This window comes from Corapipo altera, unplaced genomic scaffold (genome assembly GCF_003945725.1).
Source record: "Corapipo altera isolate COAL_440 unplaced genomic scaffold, ASM394572v1 0, whole genome shotgun sequence".
NCBI classification, from domain to species: domain Eukaryota; kingdom Metazoa; phylum Chordata; class Aves; order Passeriformes; family Pipridae; genus Corapipo; species Corapipo altera.
The window spans coordinates 5,370,664-5,389,029 of record NW_020884872.1 but is presented as its reverse complement, the minus strand read 5'-3'; the positions used below and the strand labels follow the sequence as shown (position 1 = coordinate 5,389,029).

The 18,366-nt window shown below is 43.7% G+C and overlaps 1 protein-coding gene across 2 annotated transcripts; it reads left to right on the top strand.

The window, feature by feature from the left end:
* The first annotated feature begins 2,563 nt into the window (after positions 1–2,563).
* On the top strand, positions 2,564–17,120 carry ICOSLG (inducible T cell costimulator ligand). 2 transcript variants are annotated; one of them, XM_027645946.1, is made up of 7 exons: positions 2,564–2,854; positions 6,180–6,220; positions 8,143–8,502; positions 8,986–9,264; positions 10,850–11,017; positions 12,113–12,148; positions 14,858–17,120. In XM_027645946.1, exons 1-7 carry the CDS (start codon positions 2,841–2,843, stop codon positions 14,866–14,868), a joined length of 909 nt encoding a protein of 302 aa, XP_027501747.1. In that variant the 5' UTR covers positions 2,564–2,840; the 3' UTR covers positions 14,869–17,120. The 2 variants fall into 2 exon arrangements, with proteins under 2 accessions (XP_027501747.1, XP_027501737.1); XM_027645936.1 differs by lacking the exons at positions 2,564–2,854; positions 6,180–6,220 and having other exon boundaries at positions 7,531–8,502.
* Positions 17,121–18,366: the final 1,246 nt, after the last annotated feature.

Genomic DNA, 18,366 nt, shown 5'->3' with positions numbered 1-18,366 from the left:
AATTTAGGTGTTAAAAGTGATATTTTTGGCCTGAGTGTGAAAATAAAATAGGAGATAGAGAGCAAATAGACAGACTATTGTTTTCTCTTAGTTCATTCCCTTCTGTCAAGAGTATTTCTTGGCAGTTCTTTTCCATTTCATCAGGCCAAGCTCACCATCTCGAAGGATCTTAGAATCACAAAACATTTTATTTTGTAATAACATCTTTTCCCTTGTTTCATCACCACTCTGTTTGTTAGCACTCAGTTTTGCTGTTTTACCCCAGATGTCTCCCCTAGTTCAAGGAAACTACTTGCTTTTGTGCACTGTCCTCCCTTCATCCTCTATTTTTAAGACTCATTGTCTCTATTCCATTTGCTACTCTTCTGCAGACAGTGTTGCAAAAGTGTTGTAAAATCATTTATGCCTTGTGCCATCTTTTGTTCTTTACTCACACATAAAATTGCACAAGTGGCCAGAGCTACTGTCATTTTTCTCTTGACTTTTTTCTCAGTTGCAAGTGATGCCTTATGAGCTTTAGTGTCACGCACTGAAGTCTACACAGTGCGAAAGCCAGAGACGTGTGGAGACCATTCCATAAGGATGTGGTGTATTTCAAGTGTCACAGCATTTCCTTCATGGCTGTCTGACTCCAAATATGTTTTAAGTTCTCCACATCACATACAGCCATGTCACCCCTTTTTCCTGTCCCCAGAGGTGTTCAATTTGTCTGAGATTGTCTTTTCTTCTATATATAGAGAGGTATGTCTCTCTCTCACAAAGTCCAGACACTCTCTCTGTATCCTCAATAATTGTGTTAATGAGCTCAACACTGAAGGTGTTTTACAGATTCACCTGTTCTTTTTGAATGACACCCATTTGAAAACAAACAGCTCTCCTACTCTCTGCTATGTAGATCACTTCTCTGTCTCACAGCCCAGAAAAACTGAAGTACTGTTTTCTTCCTCTTTTTTCCCCAATTCTTCCTAGTGTTTCTAGTTTCAGAGTCCAGAGGCAACATATTTGCCAAGCACAAGATTTAGGAGTTTGTTTCTTCTCCTGACAGCTTTAAATGCCTTAATTTGTGTCAAGTGGTGTGACCACACAAAAGAGAGGACAAATCAGCTGTCAACAACTTGGGTGCTTTTAAAAATACTCTGAGAACTAAGGACCTGCCTAAGGCTGGGCCTTAATAAACATCATTTAGAAGGGAAATAGAATACAATGTTGCCTTATAGAACAAAAATTCATTAGGAGTTCAGGCAACACGAATTCAAAAGCCTGGTGCAGCCAGTGAAGAGGTTTGCACCTCATCTTTCTAAATCCCAAAGAGTCTCCTGGCTATGGAGACACATTTGTCTTTCTTGCTTATTGGGAAACTCCTTTCCACCAGAACTGGTATGCAGGTGTAGTAGTAGGCTTGCTCTTATTCATCGTGTGTGAAAAAAGCGTGATAGAAACCACTGCAAAGAACAGCAGAAGAGTGCAGTTTAGAGAGAACAAATTTATATCCAGGTGTCTAAAAATTCACTTATAAAGTTAAGCCAAAGGCTTTTAAAGTCAGGAAGCTTTTAGCCACAAAGAACTGACTCCATGTGCATCCCTGTTCACCAAGTGACTGTTATTAAAGCACTCAAAATAACAAAAGAGTAGTTCCCAAACTAGAATATCCCATCAGGAAATACTTCAGTGAAAGACATGAACTGGCTGCTGCGAACGTGTTCTGATTCAGCAATAATTCCATAAGAATGTTTATCTTCCTTTAACTTTAGAATAAATTCAAGTCTACCCTCCCAACCCTGTTACTAGTTTGAAGTGTATCAGTGATACACAGAGAGGCTGAAGTAACGCAGCTTTAAGACCCGAAACTGAGAGAACCCCTTCTTGCTGCTGGCTGGCAGCAGAAACGGCATCGAGACCTGCAGTCTTGCACAACCCTGAAGTTTCGTGCTCGTCGTGCACAAAGTAATTGGTTATTCCCAGGGGGACTAGAACAAAGGAGAAATAAAACACGAATGTGGCAGATCTCAGCTACTGACGCGGTGCCGCTCGTTTGCAGCGGGGCTGTGACAGCTTCGTGCTGCGGGTCACAAACGCTGGCAAAGGAGTCCCAGCTGGGCTGGGGGGCCTGACAAAAAACTAGCCAAACACAGCCACGGGTGTGGAACCAGAAACGAAACGGCTGAGACTGTGAACCACAGCTTTCAAACAGCCCGCTGGTGCTTCAACACCTCTCACCAGCGCGGCTCTGTCAGAATTCTTACCTACGGCACCTTCGGGCGCAGCTGTGCTCTCTACCAAACCCCATTTAGCTATTTGCCAAATAAAAGCATGTAAAAAATATATTATTTATGTGATCATAGACCCAAGGTGCTTTGAAACACATCATCACCGGTTCCCCGGGCCCCTGAGCGCTGGCGGGTGCAGTACCCTGCCCACCCCCGGGAGCTGTGGGCGGGTCTCCGCCTCGCAGGGCCAAGAAGATGCCGCTCTTTCTGTGCTATCTCTAAACCCGGCGCCCAGCGCTGACTCCCCAGTCCTCCCCGGTAGTTCCAGAGACGGCAGTGAGAGGCGCAGGCGGTGATTCCACGGGGGAGCTCCTGCCAAGTGGTCCTGGCGAGGCTCTGGGAAGGGGTCAGAGGGGATGGGCCAGTGCCCGAGACCCTCCGCATCGCCAGCGCCGGGGGTCCCAGGTTTGCACAGCCCCCAGTATCTGGGCTGGCCGTGCCCCGGCTCCGAGCGCACAGAGACGGAAATCCCCGGCGGGAGGAGGCGTGGAGAGAGAAAGGAGAACGGCCCCCGGCGGGCAGCTGCCGGCTTGGCTTAGCTCAGCTCGGCTCAGCTCGGCTCAGCTCCGCACGATGAAGCCGCGAGGGTGAGTAGTGACCCGGAGCCGCGGAAAAAGGGGACCTGCCGCCCCCCTCATTCATCGCTGGGGCACGGGGGGAACTCCCCGGCTGGCTCCGGGACAGGGATGCGCATCCCCCTTTTAAGGAAAGCCGAGCTTCGCTGCTGCAGCGGCCGGGGAAAGCGCTGGCGCGGGTGGGCTGCTTGGCTGGAATCAGGGGCGAGGGGAACCCTCCTGATCCCTGGACAGCGGTTGCGACGATAAAGGCTCCCGGAGGCAGCTCCCGTCGGCAGCTCCCGTCCGCCGGCGGGTCCCGCAGCGCTCCCGGTTCTCGGAGCCGCGGGACCGGAGCCGAGGGGATGAGGATGTTCCCAGAACCTCCTCCCCCCATCAGCCGGGCTGGAACCCCTTGTCTCTCCGCGTTCGAGAGCTACAGGCAATTAGCGGGCATTTTACGGAGATTTTTAGCCGAAAGTGAACGATGGGAGATGACTCAGCAGGGTTTTTATTGCCCAGGTTGGCGTTTCTTTAGGGCAAGTGTTAGAAAAGCTCCGCAGGTAACTTATTTGGAGCACCTGTTGATGCGAGAAGAGCCGTGTCGCTACAAGGGTAGGGGGTAAAGTGGATCTCAAAGGGGTAAAGTGGATCTCAAAGGGGTAAAGTGGCTCTCACATGGTTGTTGTAACTGAAAGCATCGGGACATCTTTTGCCTGGCAGGGTTGTGCCAGAGCAGCAACCTTCCATGGCTCTAAGATGAGCAGTGATGGAAAAAATGCTGGTAGGAAGAATGATCTCATCAAATAAGAATGTATGAAAAGGGAACTGCAACTTTCTCCTGTTTCATATGGCATTTTAAAATAATTTGCAGAAGAGGGAAGGTGTGGGAAAGACTTGAGAAAGAAAAAAAAATTAAAGTTAAAATATCTTTTAAAAATCAGAGAGAACCTAAGAAACTTACTGGAGCTCACTGCTAGTGTGGGAGACACAGGAGCTGAGTGTACACAGAGGACAAAACAGACGTTTTGCTGCAGGCAAGAGCATTTCTCCCTTTTTCCAACAGAAGCTGGGAATTAATGCTATTCCAGAGGAACACAGTGGGTTGACACTGCCCCCACACAACCACAGCTGCAACCTCCTCCAAGAGGATGAGATCTGTCCAATCTTGGCTGTGCATCATTTGTTAAAATAAGAAATCAGGATCTGCTTTGTGTACATACATATGAGAATCAGTTCTGGCTGACTATTTGAATGTTTGTTGGTATTAGCAAAAGCCTACCATGGGAAATTCCCTGAGGAGTCCCTTAAAGATAAGTCAGTTATTTTTTGTATTTCATTCAAATGAGTTGCTATATCCATAGTCTCTATTTGGGTGGGGATTGATAAAACAAACACAGGATTAAGAAAGATTAAAGACTACATTAAACTGAAGTTATCAAGACAGATCTCTAGAAGCCTGGCACAAAAGTGATGACTCCTGCACTGTATAAAAATACAACAGGAATACAATACAAAGCCATGTGCAAAAGCCACAAAAAGTCACTGACAGAGACAGGACAGAGCAGAGCTGCCTCTCTGGAATGTTTAGGTACAATTACTTAGGAGAGTTCCTTTAAGCCTGATGGCAGATTCACTAAAATAAGTAATAGAGCAGAAATGTTCTACACTGGTCATCCACTTAAACATTTGAAACCTCATCTATGAAACCATTTCAAAGGACACAGAAAAGAAAAATGAAGTGTTTCCTTCATATAAAAGAAATACAGTTCAGAGTGCTTCTCCCCAAAACTTTCTCCGTCTCAGTCTCTGGGGATGGGGCTTCAAGTGGAGGTAGATTTTGTGTCAGGAATGTTCTGTGCTTTCTCTGTAGGAAGCCAAATATATTTGGGGGGATTATAACTTTGGGGGAGGCAGGTGAGAATTAGAGACACTCCTCCACAGCAGAGGAGCCCCAAGTTGTGCCCAGGGAAGCTGGTAGGAGTAAAGCTGGGCAGAAGCGATACTGTGCCTGGGAAGTGGAGTATGAATTCCTATGCTTGGCTGGACAAAGGAGCAGAAGTTGTGGGGAAAGGGCAGAAAGCTTGGAAGAGAGAGAGAAGGGATGTTGTAAAGCATAGCTGATGGGGAAAAGCAAGGGGGGAAATGGCTGCTTCGGGAGTGATCTTAGGGCTTGGAGGGAGGAGGGTCAAGGTTGGGAGGGAAGGCAGTGAGTGATCTGTGTGGGAGATCCTGGAACTTGATCCTGGCTGGACATGGACTGCTGGAGACAGCTCTACCCATTGCCCCCAGCCCTTGGCTCAGTGTTGGACCTGGCTGAGGGTTGAGAACAACTGAGGAAGGGAGCTGTACCCAAGTAGTGTGGCCTCACAGTCCTGCTTGCTTGCAAGAGTGAGCTGGGTAAACCAGTAACAAGACAGTGCTCGTGTCCCTCTGCCCATCAGCTCAGCTTTGCAACCTTATTGCACCTGGGGCAATATCAAGGTGGGCAACTGCAGCCAGAAAAGTCTCATTGCAAAACCTTTCCAGCATTCCAAAACCTTTCCTTTCCCTTCCCGCACCACTCTGGAGAAAGGAGAGCACAATGTGTAACTAGGCATGGTGGTGACAGGCTACTTTAAAGTAACTCCTAAGAAAGTGCTGTGCATTTATCTTCCTTAAAGCCTTGTGTGATGACAGTTAAGTCACTTGGACCTTGTAGACAGGTTAAACTGGGTTTTCCTATAGCATCCATCTCCTATAACACCCTGGGGTAACTCCTGCATAAATTTGCCCCTCCTGAGTAATCAAACACACCAAATTCTTTCCAGCAAAACCTTTGCACTCCACTCCAGTGCTCTCCACTATCAGCACGCTTCCTGTTTACACATTTTTACTGAGTGCACAAACGGGTGGGCAATGTGGTCAGCTGCTCTTTGACCTTTACCCAGATAAAACCATAACTCCCTGAGTTTCAGCAAAAGTATGAAAAACCTGAGTTTCGACCTGGGCATCCACTGTCCTTCCCAGTGACCCAGATAGCCTCCAGGGCCTGTTTATGCATCTTTGTCCCATTTGTCAATCCAGTTTGTTTTTCACAAAAGAGACAGGCACAACACCAGCTTCATGCCCTCTGCTCTGATTCCAATATTAGTGCATTTTGCTGCTATTCATGGCCTTGGTCACCTACCCACAGTTATGAACAGAAGTTTTGCAGCTGTCAAAAATGCAAATACTTAATACTGCTACACAGTAGCAGTACCTAATTTACCTACTTCTGCCACTGTACTAAACCAATCAATATTGGGTTTATTGCTTATTTACACAAGAGAGACTCTAAAGTCAATCATGTAACGCTCTTGTTTGCTTTTATTTTTAGTTATGGATTTCTGTTACTGCTCCTTCATCTCCTGAGAGCTGGTAAGTGCAGAACACTTCAGTTAAAAACTGAGCTTCCCTCCCTTTATTGTGTTTATTATGTTTGGCCAAATACACAAAGCAGTTGTAAAATGTACAATATAATCATCTGCCTGTTTTCAGCAAGGTACTTAAGAATTCCTCAGTGTGAAATGTTTCTCTGACATGCATCAGGGAAAGAAGAAACAATCGATTTTTATCAGTTTCACTGCAGAGAACAGCAAGGGACCTTATGGATGCCCTCGCTCAGATTGCTTTGCTTGCTTCAGAGATATCCCTGCTTACTTATCTCTGCCAACAAAAGGCCTTCAAAGTGGACTAATAAGGGCTGTTGATAAGCAGATCTAATGTGCCTGGATACTCGTGACTAGAATTATACATCACAGTGTCCAGCAGCCAATAGTAGTAAGTCTTTTACTACAGTTCCAAAATATCCCTTGCAAAACAAAGGGATATTTGTAAGCAACATCACCTGGTGATATTTAAATGTTTTTAGAGTTGTCTCTCCTCAGTTCTTGCTTAATCACTGAGAAGGATCTCAAAAAAATCATCAAGGAAACTCCCTGGCCCCAGCATCAAGACAAACTGTACCAGCTTCAGTCTCAGTAGATGCCAGCTGGTCTGTTCTTGCAGAACGCCAGTGGTGGAGGTTGCCTCATCTTCCCTGGGTGTCACTTCTCCTGCTATTGAAGGGGGTTTCCCGAAGTCTGAGCCACAGCATCTGTGTTGCAGTTCAAGCCTGCAACTTCTTGTCTGACTTCTTGGAGGATAAGGGCCTGGAAAACATCCCACCTTCCTCCCTGTAATCTGCTTCATCAGTGTTTTAAAGCCAAGGTGCCCGACTCAGATGTGTAAATGAGCTATTTCTGAGTTCAGTGCACCCTCACAAACACAGGTCCCCCTTTAATATTGATGCCTCCCTCCCACCTCACCATGCCCTGTTTCCGCATTTCCAAACCTTCAGTCCTGTCATCTTTCTTTCCCAAATCATCCACACACATAATCCCTTCCCCCAGATGTAATCTCTCCCATTCAACCCCATGCCTGACCCTCTCTCACCCCCCTGCCTGACACTTACAACATATACACTGCTTTGGTGTCAGCAACCAGTTGCACCAAGGAGGTGTTGGCTGCTGGGGTGAAGAAGTGGTGCATCCTCAGCAGGGAAGCTGTGGGCAGAGCTGCCCTGGCCCTCTTGGTGTCACTGTGCTTTCTGCATCACTTGTCAGTCAGGTCACACCTCCCCCTTGCTCACCAGGAGGAGAGGCTGCCTTTCTCCAGTCTGGAAGGCAGAAAAAGCGATCTGAAAGCCAAATACGGTCCTGACCTACCTCAAGTGACCCTTAAGTTTTAAATGTCTAATGGATGTGTCACTGGAGTCATCTGGCCAGGCTGGTTTGCCATCTGTATGTGTTTATTGAGAGGGTGTAGCAATTAAATGTGATTTCTATGGCATGCCTGCTTTGAGAAACACTGTTTTTAGTCCCCTTCTTAATTTTTTGGGTCTCAAAATAATGGTAGCACTCTTTTTCTCATCAGTGTTTTCCCTTCTCGTGATTTACCTCATGTTACTTGGAATTTTTCTTAATTAAAAAAAAAAAACAAGTGATTATTAAAGCATTAAGGCTTGAATATGTGTCTGCAGTCAGTGGGCAAAGTGCAACATGTGGATATCCATGGGACTGGGAACGCTTAAGACTGGTTGGTCCTCAGAGAAATGGTCCCTTTGGACAATATACAGAAAAATGGACATGGAGAGAATTAGCCACTGGCAAGTCATGTGGTAGGAATGACTATGAAATGAGCACACACACACCTGTTATAAATACTAATAGTGGAGTCTGTATGTGGTAGAATGTACTTGAAAATAATGACCCTTTTTCCACATAACCTCCCTTATTTCTCTCTCTCTTTTGATCCTGCAGTTATTGCACTAGAGAAGAAGGACGTCATCAGTAAACTCGGAGACAACGCTACACTGAGTTGCATTTATAACAAAAGAGACTTGCAATTAAAAAATCTACGGGTATATTGGCAAATCGCCGATCAAGTGAAGTGTTCAGTTGTGCATGCACTGGTCTCTGGTCGAGACAACTACAGTAATCAGTGTATTCACTTTAAAAACAGGACTCAGTTATTCTGGGACAGATTGGAAAACGGTGATTTTTCTCTACTACTACTCAATGTCAGCCAGAGTGATAAACATACATACAAATGTATAGTACAGGAGAAAAAAGAATTTCCCAAAGTGGTTCACCAGGCAGAAGTGGTTCTCAGTTTAGCAGGTAAGAACTTGAGTCACTTACACATATTTGCCCAAATTCTCATCTCAGTTTTTCAAATTCATGCTATTTCAATATTATATTTAAGCACACCCTTGGAAACACACTTCAGCCCTTTGCTGAAATGATGTGTGCTTAACTTAAATATTATAGACAGGGAATCTAAACCTGGGAGAATACCTGTAACAACTGTTTACCCAGTGTGTGTTTCTTTTCATCTTGTTTTTCATTAATATTAAGACTCTTGCAGGTGACTGGGTGACAGCAGCTTAAGAAGTTGCTTTCTTCCTCTGGGTTTGGCTTTAGCTTTCTGCCCTTCCAGTAATTCTCAGCTCTCCGGGCTGAGAGAGCCTGCAGGTGTTTCCCTTTCAAGTTACGAAGGTCGTGTGAAACCCAGAAGTTCTGCTTCAGAGCCCACGTCAGAATTTTGTCTTCTCAATATGTTTCAAAATATCAACGACTCTTTCTTCTTCCCTTGCTCTCCAGCTAGTTACAGCCAACCAGTACTCAGTGGACCAATAAGAAACAGTACTGGAGAGGAGGTGACTTTCAGCTGCAGGTCTGGCAATGGATACCCAAAGCCCAATGTTTATTGGATAAATAAAATGAACAACAGTCTCCTGAACGCATCAACGCTGGAGATCATCTCCCACGCCGACGGCACCTACAGTGTTTTCAGCACCCTGACAGTGAAAGCCACTTCCAACATGCAAATAGAGTGCTCCATAGAAAATGAAATGCTGCAGGAAAATCTATCAGCCAACTGTAAGTCCCTTCACGCTGCTCCATGTTTTCTAGATAGCAGGAACATCACCCAGTGCGTCTCTGTCTGTAGATACACACTAATAAGGCCTATGTGTTAATTCAGTAATTCCAAGAGGTGCTGAGAAAAGCTCAGGTTTTGTTTCAAGCTAATTATGCCTAGCCATGCATTTTATGTTTACTTCTTTCACACTGAAGTGAATACCCCATGAAGTGTATGATGACAACAGCTCTGAGGAGCTCTTGCATGCCGGGCAGTCACTGTGCTTTACACTTTGGTTCCTTGGGAACATGCTGACTTGGGGAATTAAGTTATTTTTCAAGGGCCACCATACAGCAGATCCATGATTTCTGACCGCCCACCCAACTGCTTTGCAGCTCTCATATTTACTTTTTACTCTGCCTAGTTTCAAAGTTCAGTTTTCAGTCTCCAAAACTCAATTCATTACAGTGCACTATTTAAAGTAGGCTGGCAGAAATGTGGGTAATGTTAGCTGAATAGAACAATACACCTAATAGCACAAGTATAATATGCTATTTATTGCTGATGTGAGTGATCAATAGTAAAAACAAGTATTTAGCACTCAACTCTTCACAAAATCAGAAAGCTATTAAAAAGAAAAAGAAAAAGAAAGCTATGAAGTTAGAGCTATAGTACCACTGCTGGAGTTCATTATTTCAAACAAAACTGTGTAGAGAAGCTGACTGGAGTGGGAAGGCTTACCTGGAGGTGGCTCTTTGATCTCACTGCAGTTCCTGGTCCTACCTCCAGCTACCCCGTTCTCTCACAGGTTTCTGCACCCCGGTGCAAGGAGGTTGGACTGTTTGCACGGCTGTAGCTGGATACCCACAACTTGTGTGCCTGAACACTCCAAGGAATCACATACTCTGGACTTAACAACCCTGATCCCACAAACATAGACAAACTACATAAACTATTTCCAGGAACAGAAACTGTGCACACGAGCAAAAGTTGCACACTAGAGTGTTTAAATGATAATATACCATACTGTCATCCCAAATTAAAGGAAAACTGAGTAACCTTGTCATTAGTTTCCTAATAGCATTCTGTCATATTGTCTTCTGGGGGAAAAGACCTTCATATTACTATTTTTTGTTTGTTTTTAAAAGCACATCACCACTTGAAATAGTTAAGGGATGCAATTTAAAACCTTCAGTTTGCAGCAGTAGGTGAAGATTCTCCATTAATTTCAGGGAAACAGGTTTTCACTCACTTTTCTGAATACATTCAGATTTACATTATAAATTCTGTATAGATTTATTTTTAACTGAGTTTAAGTACAAGCCCAAACATAAAGTCTCTCAAGGCTGGCAGGAAAGAACAAAAAAGAAGAAGGATGGATGCAGTGTGATGACAGGGAAGAGTAAACTGGTATTGTATTATTAGGCATTATTAGCTGGAGATGTGCCTTGCTCAGAAGAAATCACCAGTATCACAGTGATACAAATAGCACAAATATTTAATCCTTCAGAATTTTTTTATATATGTAAAATTTGGTGAAATATTTGCCTGGTATGAAATGTGAACATTTACCCCTTATTACATCCCCTTTCTATTTTATTCTAGACACCGAGCAGAAGCAAAGCAATGGTTCTAGCACAGAAAACCTAGGAAAAAAAGGAAGACTTGCTCAAGCAGCTGGCATCATTTGCATTGTCATTCTGATAGGCCTTCTAGTTGTTTTAATCTGCTGGCTGTGGAGACGGAGGTCCTCCCATCTGGTGTCCTATACAGGTAATGAGACACTTCATTTGCATGACCAAATATCTTAAGAATTCTTTTTCACTTACAAATATATTTAATGTTATCCATTGTGTCACTGGTAGGTACGACTAAGCTGCCTGCACACAGGGAAATGCACGCTGTAGGAAATCATGCTGTTTTCAAAAATCTGTGTTTTTTCTTTGTGTTATTCTTTATGGTTTTCTGCTCTTGTGCCTGAGCCTCACAGGAGTTAGCTGCTGGATGTGAGAGTAACTCAGACTTTGTGCCTGTTGCAGGCCGTAGTTTTTCAGCTGTGATCTCTGCAGGCTGTTACTGGACAGATGGAAGGGATACTCCTCCATGGAATAGAACTGGGTTCAGCAGCTCTCTCTGCTTAGCACAGTCTGAAGCAGAAATCAGAGCATAATTCAAGCCTGAGAGTTTTAGAGTCACTGGCTGGAAAATTAAGGGTCAGGATCCCACCAGGATCAAGTGGATTTCTACAGAAATATAGCTTGTCTCACTGTCACACATGTACCCTCATGTTGCTGCATGACATCAATGCTTGGCCTAACAGAAGAAAAGGGAGCTCTAAAAGAGGTCTTGTGAACCAGATTGAGTCTGCCAAGCTATCTGAGTACTTACTGTAAGCCACTTTGCACCTGTACAGGAGCTAACACCTGAGAAAAGGGAGCAGGGACAACCAGACTTTTCATGGACAAGGACAATCCTCATTTTCAATCCATGCCCTCTTCCTCCACGCTAGCAAGCCTGGGTGCCTCAGAAAAGAGCAGGAGAAAGCAGGGCAGTTATCTTGTCCAGCATCTGCAGCACCTGTTCTAGAAGTCATGTCCTTCCCTCAGAAACAACCCAAGGTTGCAGGGGTACAGGACTCTGTCCCAAGACATGGAGCAGGGCTATTACCTCATTATTTTATTATCCAAGTCTGTCCTTCCTGAAATAGTAACCTCTATTGTAAGAGTAAGGATTGCATTTTGCTCTTCAAAGAGGATTTAGCACATTGAACCCTCAGCTTTGGTGGATGTTGCTTAATATTAATCTCATTTGGATAAACACTATAGTTATCTACCCTGCATGCTTAAACCTGTGAATTTGTTTCAACAGATGTCCCACCAAATGAATACAAAGAAGGACCCAACCGTAAGTATTAAGAATATATTACTGTATTTGTCTCAAGAGTGACTTAACTTCAAAGCTTTGGTACTCAAGTTTAGCACAAAGCCTTTAGATTAGACTTGCTGGATGTTATAACTCAAGCATGTAAAGTAGGAGCCCTACTTCTTCTGTCAACCCTTTCCTCAAGGTCTGTAAGTGTTGACAAAGGCAACCTGAGAGTCTTAGTTCTCAAAAGTTCCTTCAACAGTCCAGGCCAAAGGACATGACAAATCAACAGGGAACATGGAGCATACAGGTTGAAGCCACCCTCCCTTCTTGTTCTACAACTATGCTAAAGCTTCATTGCCACAAACTTGGAAAATCTATCTTAAATGCTGATTTTCGAGTCTGGACAACACTGACCATTTATCACTTCATATCACTGCAGTGCATATCACCAACTCGTTGTTCCCTGACTTTTTAGGCACGACATCCTAGTAGGTCTTTAACTGGGATACAGGAACATAATTTTCTTTATGTCTATGAACCTGAGCCTTTATACACCCAACTAAAATAAAATACTAAGCACTCTCCCAGAAAAAATTTACACAATTCAGACCTTCAACGTGTTCATATTTTTTACAAGCAATAATGCAATATTGCAGGCCAGCTGGTTTACAAATTCATTTACCACTTATAGTGGGAGAAAAATAAAAATAGGGCAAAAAATGAAGATAGATTTGGAAAAACGAACTCAGAACAGGGGACTTTGAGAGTATAGAGAGGTTGAAATATCTGCCTATGTTATATTTCCTTTGGTAGTTTCTACTTGAGCAAATGACTGTTGTCTGTGTGTCTCTGCAGAACAGGCAGAAAATACTGTGATTCCACCAAAGCTCTAATAGTTAAAGCATAGCTTGCTGTAGCAGATGTTGTGAATGTACCCAATTCATAGTATCAAGCAGAAGTAATATAATCCCATAAATTAAAAAACTTTCTCAGGAACTTCTTTTGTGGTCATGTAAACTGGGTTAATGGTCAGTTATTTTCCAGACCACAGCCTGATCCCCAATATTTGTGTTTGCTAAACAACGAAAGGCATTGCACTGTTTCCAGCAGAGCACAATGTAGAGAGGAGGATGGATTTTCTCCTTAAAACAAAGAGAGTTTCTCATTTTGTTCCTGTGGACTACATTAACATAATATTAACAGTTCATTTAAGGTCAACCTCCTTTACAGACTGATTTATAGAAGGCCCTACTTATACAAGGGCCTTGACTTTGCTCATAAATAGAAAAATCTCTGTGACGTAAGTAAGAGTAAATATTTGTCTTATTTTGAAGGCTGCTGTAGCATGATTTGTGCTACAAAGTAAAGACACTTGCCTTCCAGACACAATCTTTTCCTTGGCATGTCTCTGCATCATTTGTGGAAGAGGAGGTGGGACAGCAGCTTTGGTGGCTCACTGGAATCAGCTGTCCCACCATCTTCTGGGCATCCTAATTTAAGGGCAACTTGGACTAACACCAGAGAAATGAGAATGATCTAGGGACGTGATGGGAGATTGGTTATGTTTGTTTAGGCTGATTAAGGACACAATAAACAACCCTCTTCAGAGCATCCTTAGAGAGAATGGGACAAGTTATTTATTGCGCTAACCCGGCTGACACAGCAATTAAGGTCCAACAGATTTAAACAAAGGAGACTTAGGCTGGATTTTAGGAAGAAATGTGTAATGGTAGTTGAGCACTGAGATAGAGAGTTTGTCCAGGCTGTCAAGTCTCCATCTCTCCCAAGTTGTTGCTATTCTGTTTTGTTTGTTTGTTTGTTTGTTTGTTTTTAACAAAAGAGAAAACCAGTATCTGTCAGAAATTATTTAGTAATACAGCTGGTACTACCCTGGGGAAAAAAGATGGCTCTTGGAGAAACTTCAGCCTAATTCAGTCATCATTTCATACTTTCAAGCAGGTTGTGTGTGGTAGATGGGGAATAAGGCACTGTGGAGGTGCACCCGGGGGGATGCTCTGCCATGCATTTTGCTTTTCAATACTGATGGGAATGTGCTTCTGATGGTTTCACTTTATGAAGAAGGTCAGATTGCTTCATGGGCAGTGGGAATCCCAAATACTGCAAACCAAAAAGGAATTACTGAAACTATCTTTTCTGTTAAAAGGGGGGGAAAAAAGGGTTGGAAACTGTGAGGAAGGCAGGTTGTAAAGAAGAGTAATTCCATCCTGGTGGGGTTAGTCTCTCCAGACACCCATTATAGAGTGGGGCCGAGTGCTCTGGTGAGGAGAAAGTCTGAGCTGGAACAATTCTGAACTGGTCCCTGGAGGGATCCCCTCACTTCCTTAGAGGAGCCTCAGGAAGCCGTTTTCCCTTGACCACAGACAGGATTTGTGCTTCTCATTCTCTGAAGTAGTTTAAAATGAACCCAAGGTGACACTGGTATCCCCTCAAAAGGGAGGGGGATGTTAGCAGGAGTGCCCTTCTTGCATTTGCACAGAGGCACTTCCAGATTGTGGAACAAGGACAGAAAGCCTCCAGTTTCTTGGGTAGCCAGGCAGAGACAGGGCTTCACCCCAGCCAGTTCTCTCTCAGCAGCATGAATACCTCTTTTCCATAGCTTTGTTCCACTGATTACATAGAACAAACAATGCTAGGACATGATTATTTTGTGGAGAGTTTTTTTCTTTTTTCTTTTTTTTTTCCTTTTTTTTTGTTTGCTGAAAAGAAATTGTTCTGTTTTTACAGCTCCTGCCTAAATGGGAAGTCTGCCAACAATTTGGGCAGCTGGAGATGTGTCAAGAGAAGCATCACTCCCTGTCTCAATGGCAGCACTGTTTGTAATACAAGTGACAGATTTCTGCCAAGAGAGATGGCAAAAAAAAAACCAACCAAACCACAAAACCAAAAACAAAACAAAACAAGCTTCTCCAACACAAGGGACAGGAAATCTGCTGGACTGTCATTTCAGCCACTGACTGTGTCCACACAGCAGTTGTGTGACCACTCCAGTTAACCACCTGGGACAGTCCTCTGTGACTGTCAGTGATTTGAGTACCTGCACTGAGGAATGCAGTGAGCCTGGGACTAAACTGCTCTGTGCCAGAGCACTGGAAGTTGGTGGCTGTCCTGTCTCTCATCATCATCTTTGAGGATTTTGCTGGGAGCAGAAACAGCTGCATTTCAGGAGCATGGGAAGTTCTTGCTGTGTCACCTCACCCTGATGATGACTACTGGATGTGAAGAAAGGCAGCTAAAATAAAGAAATAAAACCGAAGGACTCTGCAAAGTGAGAACTGTAACTAACCCTTTCCATGTTTCTCTGTCTACAGTACATCCTTTTCATTGCCTGGTTTCACCAGCTGCATGTTATTGTGTACAGAACTAGGCAGAACACTTTGACCCAGGGCTCCAACACTGATGGGATTAAGCACTGAATGTTTTAACATAAGAGTGCCTTCTTTAAATGCACTTGATAGCAACATTTTGGTTTTTACCAAATATTCCACCAAAAAGGGGATTTTCACTTTTTACAGGAGTCAGAGCATACTGTGCAAAAGAACAGGCTGTGGAATTCTGACCAATTAAAAATAGGGTTTTCTGTTATGTTAATGTTGGGTTACCTGGACTTACCCTTTTCAGGATGAAACAAAAACCACAGTCAAGTTCTGCTTGATTCAACTGAATCTCTATTTAAGTACACTCCTGTGGCTTCAGATCCTCCTTTCAGGGAGGATTTTAAACTGAAGTTTTTAAACTGTTCCTCTGCTTGTGTCTCATCCCTCCACCTTCCCAACAAAAAAAAACAACAAAAAAAAACCCCAAAAAAACCCAAACAAACAAAACAAAAAAAACCCGCAAAAAAACCCCAGAACAAAACAAAACCAAAAAAAGTGCTGTCAGGCTGTTGTCCATGAATGTCCAGAAAGCCAAGAACTGCAGTTTCCTTGTGCCAGTACATGGGCCTTGCTGTTTCAGCCCCCAAGAGAAACCGGCTGCAGCAAACTTTGCTGATGGTATGAGGTTTTGAAGGAGGAGGAATCTATATTGGCTCACTTGCCCATGTGAGACAGTTTCCCCATCTTGTCACAGGGGGATGGAGATTACAATTTTAGACTGAGTTCTGGAAATACTTGGCTTCCCCTGCACTGGTTGCTAGACAAAAATTGTACCATTTTTGTAATAAGTCACAGCCTTGTTTGCCCTTGTTCTGTGTGTTCGAGGCACTCTGGTGTCAATCATGAGTTGGGACATTGATTTTTCATATCAAGATCAGCTTTCAAGTCCCAGCCAAGTGAAAATTTTGTTGTCCTGTTCTCCCATCACGTGGACCCAGAATCATTTGGCAATAGTGCAGCAGTTAGCTTTTGTTGAAGCAATACCCCCAAGGAGGCTCCAAGCTGGATAGCTGTGCTTCTCTCGTGCCCATGAGAGGTGTTAGATATTTTCTGAGTCCAGATCTAGTCTTCAGTGAACCATAAAGGGAACTTGCCTGAAGAAAGCTTGCAGGCACCTTAAAAATGTGAATAACACCCATGCAGATATGCAGGGTAGCCATTTCCTAGTGGTTCAGTAAGAAGTTCTGTGGACCTTTCCTTGCTATCTATCACATGAAGTTGTTTTGTGCAGTCTCTTTGGTGCTGCTGTAACTGACAGAAGCCTTTTTCCTAAACAGTTTTCCAACTTTAATAACTTTTATATGCTACAACTGCAAGAAGCTGTAAGGGTTCAGAGATGTAAGAAATGACCAAGCAGTCACTCCACAATACGTTGTTAAACCAATCTACACTGCTTGGATTTTCTTACCTCTGTGCTGCTTCATGGATACATCTAAATGCAAAAGCCTGTTCTTGCAAAATCTGTGCTTTCAATTGGTTTGGGGTTCCAGCTATTTTTAGAGGGTCCCAGTTGTTTGTTACCATTCAAAGGATGCAGAAGTTTTGTAATAAGAGAGTTTTTGTCTTCACGTGCCATGTTTATATTTTAAATAAAATCCATTCATTCTTCTGGGTGTTTGACTAAATCTACCAGCACGCACACACAAGTCACTCCAAACCATTGCCCTCAACCCAAGTGGCAGTTTTGCTTTCAGCCACATCCCTCAGGGCATACGAGTGCTCCTTCCCAAAGCCCTTAGATGAGGAGACACCTTTGCTTTTTTTGTCTCACACAACAAAATACCTTGAGCAAACTCGGTGAAAGCCATGCAGTAGCCTGAAGGCAGCACTAAGCCCAGGCTGATACATCCATTTCTCACCCAAATTTACAACCCCAAGCAGAGCAGAGGTACAACACTCCCACATCCAGAACTGAAACCAGCTCATTACACCATCCCAGTTCAGTGCTGCACTTGAGCATCAGCATCCCTCTGCTTGTCTTCATTAAAGGTAGCAGCTCACAGGGACTACATATCCCAAGCAACTTGAACACGTGCACAGGAAAGCAACACTTGATGCAGGTTTGGAGCAAGACTCTAAGAAAGGGACTTACTTTCACAGAAAAGTGAAAGACAGTTATTGTGGCATGGCTGGTAAACCACAAGTGGAAAACCCCAAGAGAAAACATGTGTAGCTACTTAGTGATCTGAATCCATCTGTCCTGTAGTCAAATTCATTTTTAAAATCTTTTTACCTGTGAAAGCTGAAATATCTCTTTTGCTCAAAAAAACACTCCCTTTTCCCTCTTCAACAACCCTGACTCCAAATACTTTTCTCAGTAGCCCTTGTGCCACGCCAAAGGAACTCTATTAGTTGCTTTTCCAACTTGCAAAGTGAATGTTTCTCGTATTTGTAGCAAACATACACAAAAGTTTACATTTCCCCGTAAGTGTAATCTCTCTAACCTCTCTTTTTTTCCAGAAGCAGAGAAACTGCTCTAAAGAATAATTGAGCACAGCCCAACTCCACAGGGAGAGAACCCCTATAACCCCTATAGATGTTGGTTAGGCTCCTGGGACTTTTCCTCTCAATATGTGGTGGGCATTAGAACCTTCACCACGTTCATTAGATGATATGAAATGAAATCATTGTAATACAGTCACCATTTAAGGATTATTATGGATCTCCTGGAGCAAGTCCAGAACAGGGCTACAAAGATGATTAGGGAACTGGAGCACCTCATTTACAAGGAAAGGCTGAGGGAGCTGGGCCTGTTCAACCTCAAGAAAAGATGACTGAGAAGGGACTCCATCAATATATGTAAGTATCAGAAAGGAAGGTGTCAGAGGATGGATCCAGGCTCTGCTTGGTTGTTCCAAG